The sequence below is a fragment of the Corvus kubaryi genome, unplaced genomic scaffold (genome assembly GCF_017639235.1).
Source record: "Corvus kubaryi isolate FWS band 111438036 unplaced genomic scaffold, C.kubaryi_AGA036_p1.0 65022, whole genome shotgun sequence".
Classification (NCBI taxonomy): Eukaryota; Metazoa; Chordata; class Aves; order Passeriformes; family Corvidae; genus Corvus; species Corvus kubaryi.
The window spans coordinates 22,169-31,324 of NW_024581701.1; the positions used below are offsets into that span (position 1 = coordinate 22,169).

General features: G+C 36.8%; 1 protein-coding gene across 1 annotated transcript in view; it reads left to right on the forward strand.

Annotated features, from left to right (window-relative positions):
• Nucleotides 1–8,527, forward strand: part of LOC121672873 (myotrophin) — a 30,689-nt gene extending 22,162 nt beyond the window's left edge. The window contains exons 3-4 of the mRNA XM_042045774.1: nt 707–790; nt 5,299–8,527. Of these exons, the coding sequence (XP_041901708.1) occupies nt 707–790; nt 5,299–5,385 (171 nt within the window). The 3' untranslated portion in view covers nt 5,386–8,527. The remainder of the gene's footprint in view (nt 1–706; nt 791–5,298) is intronic.
• Nucleotides 8,528–9,156: the final 629 nt, after the last annotated feature.

The following is a 9,156-nucleotide window of genomic DNA, read 5'->3' on the forward strand; positions in this document are numbered from 1 at the left end:
TTTCCTGCATAAGTCATTTTACTGTAGCTTGACATGCATGGCTTCTTGTTTTGAAAAGACTGGACTAACCTATAGCAGCTCTCCGGAAGTTAAGTTCCTAAGTGCTTTAACCACACATCCCAAATGTTGTGCCTTGGAATGCTTGTCCAAAAGTTAACATGTAAGATATCTTTGCTTTAGTTCATTACAAAAATGCTTAGATTTTTCTCCTGGATGTCTGAAAAGATTATCTCTTCCTTGGGAATTTTCCTAACTGGGAAAGAGTTAAAAATAGCATTTCAGTTGCTCCATTTCTTATTCTTTCCAGGACTATAGTTTAGAGAGAAGACAGCCAAAACAATGTTTCAGCCAAAACTGTTTTGTGAAGTGATACTGGCTGTGAAATGGGAGAATTAGGAGTAGTGTTTTTAAATTGGGCAAAATTTGTCAGCTGAAACTCCACAATTTCCATCATTGGCCTAAAATTTTAGACAAGCTTTGGGATATGTAAAAGTCTTGTGGAAGAAATGTGTTGCTATTTCCTGTTATTGTTTAAAAAACTTTTCTTCTTTAAAAGGAGAGGAAAAAAATCCAGTGGAATGCATTTCTGGCTAATATTCTTAAATTTTTACTTCTACTGTTGACTAAAAAAAAAATTTAAAAGTTATGTGAAACCTTATAATGCTGTGTGAAATTGTCCTTCAAGTAACTGTATCTCAATTTACAGGCTCCAGACAAACACAATATCACACCACTCCTATCAGCAGTCTATGAGGGCCACGTCTCCTGTGTGAAATTGCTTCTGTCAAAGGTGAGATACAAATGTTTACAACAAGTTATCCATTAGCAAAGCATATTACTGTGGGGTTTTTTTTTCAATGAGATTATGATGCTCCAGATGATATATTCAGAACATCAAACAAATGCCATTTGTCTTGCTAAACTCTGATCGTGGAAAAAGATAGCTGAAGGACAAAGTTGCAGGACTTCTGTGGTGTAGCAAAAGTAACAGTGACCGTAAGAATATGTGGGCTCCAGCTAGAGAGCAGAGCTGCAAATCAGTAAGGGAAAAAAAGCATTCCTTTAGTGGACTTGGCTTTGGCAGCTGTTTAAGTGTTTCACGTGAAGGAATCTCTGCTGTGAAGTTGCTCAGAGGTGTGGTTTCCCTCAACTTTTGCCAGATGACTGAGAACCCATCTGGGTTGGCAGAGGGAGGGGAGATAGAAGTAGGAAGCTAAGCTTTCTCTGTCGTACAGCTTGTAAATTTTGTCCTGGGGAGAATAAGCTTAATCTGTCTCTGTTTGCACTTTGATTTATATTGCAAAGGTGATCAATTTTACAAAGCCAGTAGTTAATTCAAGCAATGTTTTGTCTCCATTCATATGCACTGCTTCTTGATTACACTTCTGTCATTTGGCCAAAGGATTTCTTGCTGCGTAATCTTTTCATATGTCACTTCCAGGGTAAAGTTTTCCTTAACTGCCTTAATATGTTGCATGAATTTCACTTAACGTCTTTGATCTTGTCTGATATTATTTACGCTTTTTTGTAAACAAATGCAGTGACTGTTAATTTAGGATTCAAATGGTGCATCCAACTTGCTTAAATTTATTGTGAGGACTGATCCTTCATTTAGGATCATCAAAAAGAAGGTGTCCTTTCTCCCATGTTGACCATGTTTTGGTGGGTTTTCCATTCTGGATAAGTTGCCCAAATAATAAATTACTTTGAGATTTCTTCATGCAGAGTCAAATGTTGATTGCTTCCATTCACATGGGCTAGCTGATGAAATATTTATAAACTGGAAGTCTGCTTATCATCTCAGTCTGTTTGAGGCAGGGCTTATATGTAGAGGTTGTTCTGGCTCTTGACACAGTTATTATTTTATGACCCTTGTTTAAACATGTCATGCCTTGTGTGTACCATAGTCATATGTTCTTTGATAGCAGATACAGGGCAATCAGGATTCAACCCTTACTGAAAGATCTAAAAAATTACTGACTGTTTAATGTTCTTCCCAGTTACTAAGCCACCATTCTCCATTGCTTTCTATGGTGTATGGACTGTGGGGATGTTTTTAAACCTTTCATGTGAAACTCCTGAGCTCACATTGAGAGGGAGGAGAAGGAGGAGTATTTGAAGAAATGTTCCAAGCACTGATCCATGTTTTTCTTTAATAATCTGATATTTGATTTGTAATGTAAAAAGTTGTGGGTTTTTAGTGTAGGAGAAACCAATATGTTTAAATAGACAATTAACAGTTTGAAAGCTTCTAATGGAGGATGAGGTTTGTTGCATAAGATTCAACAAAGTTCACCCATTTTTTAACTTCCAAAATAGTTCTGCCTTTGTGAAATATCTAATGCAATTCGATTTCTGCTTTCTACTAAAAAATGTGTTACAAGAAATATCCTGTTGAGTTGGGCAGTTTAGCACCTTTTTTCTTCTCTGACAGTGGCAAAAGGAAGAGTTGTGAGTATGACCACATCTGCTCACTCATTCCCTTTGTTCATGGTTGCTCTGCTGGGGATTTTGGAGGTGTGCACATCTGTCCCCTCTTCAGAAGCGTTGACAGATTCGTTGTCCATGAATTCGTCTATGTGCTTTTTGAGCAAGAAGTCATCTGCCTCTGTTGTGTCATCTGGCAACTCTTTTTAGCAGTTTGCTGCTTGCTGTGTAAACCACTCTCCTCCCAGCTTCGTTAAGTGCCCCAGTGCTGGTTGTACAGTTTGGTGGGAGCTCAGCTCCCAGCGTGGGTTCTGTGTTTGTTGCTCTGGGCTTTTTGCAGAACTGCATCTGGAGCCAAGTGTATGGCTCTCAGAGCTTGTTTAACATTTGTGCTTTGCCTGGTGGCTTAAGTGGGCAAGCATTCTTGTTTGTTATTATCCTGCCAAGGAGAGGGGGTTTATATTTATTTATGTATGTGTATTTTCAGAGTGGAACGTAACACCAATATTAGTAACTTTTTACTTTGGGGAAGTAGAGAATACTGTGGAATCGTTGTACTTTTATGAGATTTTTATTAAAGTTGCTTCCAGGCAGTGTTGTACTTCTGCAAATTAAAGTCCTCTTGACCTGACCTTTATTGTTTCCTTCTCTTTTTATTGAATGTAGGCAGGAATCTTTCTGTCTAGCTAATGGGCCATTTTCTTAATTTATTAGCACTGAGTTTAATAAATGGTGTTCTCCTTAGGTATTCATGACCCTCTTATCCTACATTCAGTAAAGCTGTTTTAGAAACTCAGGTCTTGCATGTCAATAACTTTTCTGAAGTATTTTTCTGAGGGGGGAGAGCAGTCCTATGTTATAATTAAAAGCTCTCTTTATACTTCAAGGTTACCTCAGTTAACAGTTATCTTTTGTACCCTAAATGCTGGTACATTGATGGAGAGTTTTGTAAACTAAAGTTCTTTAAACTCTGTCAGGTCAGTTACTGCATAGTTCCATTTTTCTTCAAGATTTTCTGAGCTTTACATCAAGGAACAGCTTTGAAGCCTTGATTTCCACATAGATTCTAATCTGTGTGCTATCTAAGCAGTAGAAATAACATCTGCAAAAGAAGCCATTTGTACTCTTAGTTGCTTTTCTTTTCCCTGGACAACTAAGATTATAAGTGTTGAATACCTCTTAAATCTCTCAGGGGTTATTTTAGGGGAAAAATAAATGTTTCTCAAGCAGTGTTCCCATGGGTTCAGCCCAAGCATGTGTTTGCAGTGACCAAATTGTCACTTGTTGGGGACAGGCTGGTTCAGCTCATGTTCATATCCCAAAGAACTGCAACATCCTTGTACATTGAGGCAAGTGATAGAGGTGTGATCCTACAACTGCTCCTGTCACTGGTGTGAACGCAGTGCATACCTTGCACTGAGTGTCTCTAGGGGCCACAAGGAAGGTGAACAGCTCCAAGAGGGTCAGTTTGGCCAGTAGACCAGAAGACTGCCAGTGCTGCCTTAAAAACCGCTGCAAAGCCATCTTTTTCGAATGACAGGTTGAGTATATGCAAGCAAAGAGTGTACAAGTTTCAGAGAGGGAGATATCCTACATTGCGAAAAGTAGTATTCGTAGAACATCACAGTGGTATCAGATCCAGTTTATTAGACTGTTAGAAAAGTTTAGGAAAGTGAGAGTCATCTTGGGAATAGACATGGTATTATGTTTGGAAGTTCAGTGGGGCTTTGTGTGTTTAATCAGTAAAGAAGCTATGGAAATTCTAGGTCCATTATGTTCGTAAACTATTGAGTGTCCTTAATACTGACAATCTTCCTTGTAATTGAGAAGGGATTTGTACTTACTCTACAGAGAGCTTGTGCATAAACTGAAGACAACCCTCTGCTGTACATACTTTTGACAAAGTGTGTTTGTACCCACAGTGCTTTTCCTGTCATTTGATAGAGCAACTACACATTTTTTCAAGTGGGATTTGCATATCATCTTGCAGAGTTGTTCTGAAATCAGTCCTGTGAGCTCTAATAACTTTTGTCCCCTTATTTAGCTACCCTATTTACAGTTTAGTCTGTGTTTTCCCTTTTATGAATATGATTACACAGTGCTCAAAGCAAATGTGACTAGGTAATCACTCTGTTTCCCTCCTTTTGTTCTCCTCCCATAATTCTGGCACTGTGCTTGTGCTTACTTGCACTAGTTTATTCTAATTCTTCAATTTATCCACTTGGTTCATTATCTTCCATTCTCCTGTTGCCTCCCTGTTCTGTTTTGTTGCCTTTTAGGTGTACACATCACTCTTTCAAAAGAAACCTGAGCAGTTTTGGACTTGGAATGATTTTGTGGTGTTGTTTTTCTGGTGTATCAATAGGGACTTTTTTTTCAGAATGAAAGAGAAGCACAATCCTTGATGAGTGTGGCTGTTTTATGATCTAGAACAAATATAGTATGATTTGTTAGTAAATCAGCTCTTCCAGGTGTCACCTAATTCAGCATGTGAGAGCTTCTTGCACCATAGCTTTTGTAGAAGTGTGTAACACTGGATTTTTGCTTTTGTAGGAGTAGTTGCTGGAAACAAAAAATCTATCTGTTTCTAAGATTAATTGATAATCTGTTGAACTTGCAACTTGCTGTGTAACAAAAGTTATGTGGCTTTTTCCCTTATTTTAAATGACGAAGTTGGAAACGCAGATTAGCTGCATGCTGAATAGTTCTGTACATAGATCTTGTCCAGTTGGTTTCTGAATGAAAACAAGGCACTAGAGTAAAAAGCTGTATGTAATCAATATAATTGTGTAAGGTATGTAACTTTTGACACACTTTATACTGATGCAGGCTGGCTTTATGAATTGACAGTCCTTCTCATTGTCTTTGCAGGGTGCTGATAAGACTGTGAAAGGCCCAGATGGACTAACTGCCTTTGAAGCCACTGACAACCAGGCAATCAAGACTCTTCTTCAGTGATGGATGGACTGATATCTTAAATGTCTCTCCTGTGGCCTCACACTGCTGCCTGTCTGTCACTCTTTGCATCTTCCAGCTTCTTCAGCTAAATACTTTGGGGGGGAGGGAAATTCTTTATGAATCAGACTAGTTAGGGGCTTGTATCAAAGATAATCTGGTCAGAGAGGGTTGAAAACTATTATGAACAGTGTCCCTCTAGGACTTCTTTCCAGTGCACAATCTCCCCGTTTCTAGTGAAAATGGAAGAAGACAGACCTTGCTCCTGAATTTTTGGCTTGTAAGCCTCCTAGATTAGTACTAAAGATTTTTTAGATGGATGGAAGTACTTCCTTTAGATGGAAGTGCTGTGCTATGTACCTGAAACTAATTGTGAAGGAGACAATAGTCCCATGCTCTTAGTGTCTGCCATAATCTGAAGTGTAGTAATGTAGATGGCTGGGTTGCTCTTCTCTCTTCTCTCTCAGTGGGTAGCTTTGTTCTTCTGCCTAAAGCTTCTGTTGCAGTTTTGAGGACTTTTGATACTAGTTATTGGAGCTGTTCTTTATATTGACTAATTGGATGTCACACTAATGTTTTCTGACTCTTGAGCAAACCAAGAAAGACCAGTTGAGGCATGATGGTGTTACACTCCATAATATCTGCCAAGGTACTTTTGGATGCTTGAATTTGAAGTCTTTCTATCCCATATTTGTTCTAGTCCAGGACAGACATTTTAAGTAACTGCTTTTGAGAGAGAGGTCAAAATTTCACTGTAGTTTTTTTCCAAAAGGAATGTAAGATGAAATTTCTTTACTCGCCACATTAGCATAAAATTCCTAGACATGTGTAAAAGCTTCAGGCTGTTTGGTACACAAGGATAATCAAGTCAAATGTGGAAAATGTACAATAATTATTTAGACATTCATATCAGGTGAATATTGTTGCTAAACTTTTCTGGTAAACATGGAACCTTTCTAAGTTCAAATGTAGAAGCAGGAAGATGTACAAGCAGAAGTCTTAACTTGCTCTAACTACTACAGAATTTTTTTAATTGTGCGTATCTTCAGATCAGTGTTTCATTGTTGAATGGATGAACCTCTTAAATTCCATTAAGGCATGAGGCTTGTTCTGGAAATTCCCAGTGTGACCATACCACATTAACCATTGACTTTTAGATAAGATTTACTATACCAGTAAGTATGGCAGTCTTGATCATTCATGGGAAGGTATTTAATGATGTTGTAGGCACTCTTGTCACATCTTGTGGTCCTCAGGAATGTCTGAGCTTCTGGCTTTCATCCTGAAAGTTTTCATTAGACTGCTGGTTCACCTAAAACTGAGTAACAGGTTCTATACCACAAACTATACATCTTTCTCTCTTTTGGAATACAGATTTCAAACTTTCTGGTAACAAACACAATACAGAAAAACAAATGTATATAATGACTCATGCTGAATTCTTAAACAAATGTAGCTGATATTGTTTGATATCACTGTTGAAATTGACAGGATATATAGAAGTAGACTGGCAACTACCACTCGTATTTAATGGAGACTTAGTTTTACTTGAATAATGTTGCATATTAGGATTGAATGTCTCAGCTATGAAAAGCATTGCATTTAGAGTGTAAAATGAGAGCAGGAACTGATTTACTTCTACACATACCATAAGAAAAGCAGTGGAGAAAACAATCAACTCTGGCCATAAACTGTACAGTGCAATTACTCTTTTTCTTGGAGATGGGTGGCAAGGAAGAACAGAAGGGTTGGAAATAAGTGATAAATCAATTGGTGAACTGCTGATAAAAGAACAAGAATATTTGATGAACAGTGCTTTTAATAACTATTTATAAGAGGACTCTTCAATCTTATCTCTGATCAGTGCTGGATTGTCATGTCATTGTAATAGTGTGAACACAGACTACAGGTTTAACTCTTTATTCAGCTATGAAAGTAACAATCTTTGGCATCAATTTGCCTCCATATTATGCTATTAAATACTTAGCTATTCAAATACTAGTCTAGAAAACTGCAATCTGTTTTTATGTGGAGAACTTGATTTTTCAAGTTTTTTGTGTTGATTAGTGTCACGTTGTCTGCATAGTGGTTTTGTATTTTTGTTGGTTTTTTTTTTTTTTCTTCTGTATTCTTTCCTGCCCTTCCCTTTAACTCTCATTTAAGTGAGCAAAGAAACATCATCTTTGTACTAACTCTTATGGTGATTCACTGAGGCGATTTTGCCTCCCTTTTTCTACAATTTTGGGGACACCTTATTTTTTCTTACTTCACCCTGGGGGGAAAAAAGAAGCAAACAGACTTCAGTGAGTCAAGTGTTAATTTGGCTGTAATATATACCCAAGCTGCCTTTTGAGATAGTTAAAAAGATGGCATTTAATGTTTGGCTTATAAAGAAGAAATACTTTTCTGCTTTTTGCACTACATAACAGGTGTTTAATAATTTTGCCCAGGATTTAAAAGAAAAAAAAAAAATAAAAGCTTATGCATTTGTAATTGTCTAGAGACTGGGCTTGTTAATTTGTTTCTTTCTTGTTAGCTATTTTGTGGAAAAAATAATGGGTGGCTTCCTCTATCTTTGAGTAGGTCCTAACTAGATAAAAATACCAAACTGTAAATTATTTTTCATTCTATAAACAGAATTTAAATACTTTGTCAGACTGGAATTGCATATACTTGGAAATCCACTCTGTTCTTAAACGTTTTCCTTTGAAATTTGTGCTGAATAAGTTAAAAAATTAACTATATTTTGGATTTTGTACCCTCTGCTCCCTTTTTCTTACAGGGAGCAAATGAGAAAAGGAGTACAATAGTTAAATGGAACATTGATTATTTGTAGAAGAGGCTGGTAAGAATAGAGTGTCCTAGGTCAAGCAATTGCAGTGTTGCATGCAAAATTTCAAAATGAACTTGTCTTAATTATATTTTGTAAATGGATAAACAATCATCTTTCTACGCAGTGACAGAAGAAAATTTAGTGCTCTGTGCATTTTGATATTTGACTTTCTCTTTTCACCATTGTTAACTGTTTTGACACAGTTGGGTTCATCATTATCATGGTTCATAGACATCAGAATGCTAAATGATACTGTATTTTTAAGTTTGTGTTGCAAGAATGAATGGAATAAACTTGAATTGTGCGATATGAGAATGTAGATTTTTATTTCCCTTTCTGCTCCTGCGTTTTATTAACCTCGGGCCACAACTTTTTATTTGCCTGGAAGGTATCTAAGCTCACATGTACAGTGATTAAACTGTTCAGCTGCTTATAAGACTGAAATGTGGAGTGGAAACTGCTTTGAAAACTAAATATATAATGTTCTTTGTGGTTGTTTTGGGGGGTTTTAAATTACATCCATTTAAAAGGGGTTTTGATTATTTTTGTGGTCTTGTAGTCTGCTTCTCCTGCTTAAATGGTAACGCATAATGATGAAGATCTTCCATTGATGTTAAATTCTAAGAGACAATCTGTAAAGAGAGGAATGTTTCTCCTATTACCTGTGAAGACTGAAGCAATTTTCTTTCTCCTTCATCAAAGAAATTGAAAACAGTTATTAACAGAAATCACAGCTGAAGTATAAATAAAATTGTATAGAAATGTTTATTCATTATTCTCATGACATCTTCACAGTGACTTTGTCAGAACTTCCTTTTATAACTTTGCTTGTCAGTAGAGATTTGGATCTAATTGCCTGAAGTGTTTGATATGATTTATTTTAAAATAGACAGTTATAAAGAAAAGTACAGGAAGATGTGTCAAAGTAGCAGAACTATAAA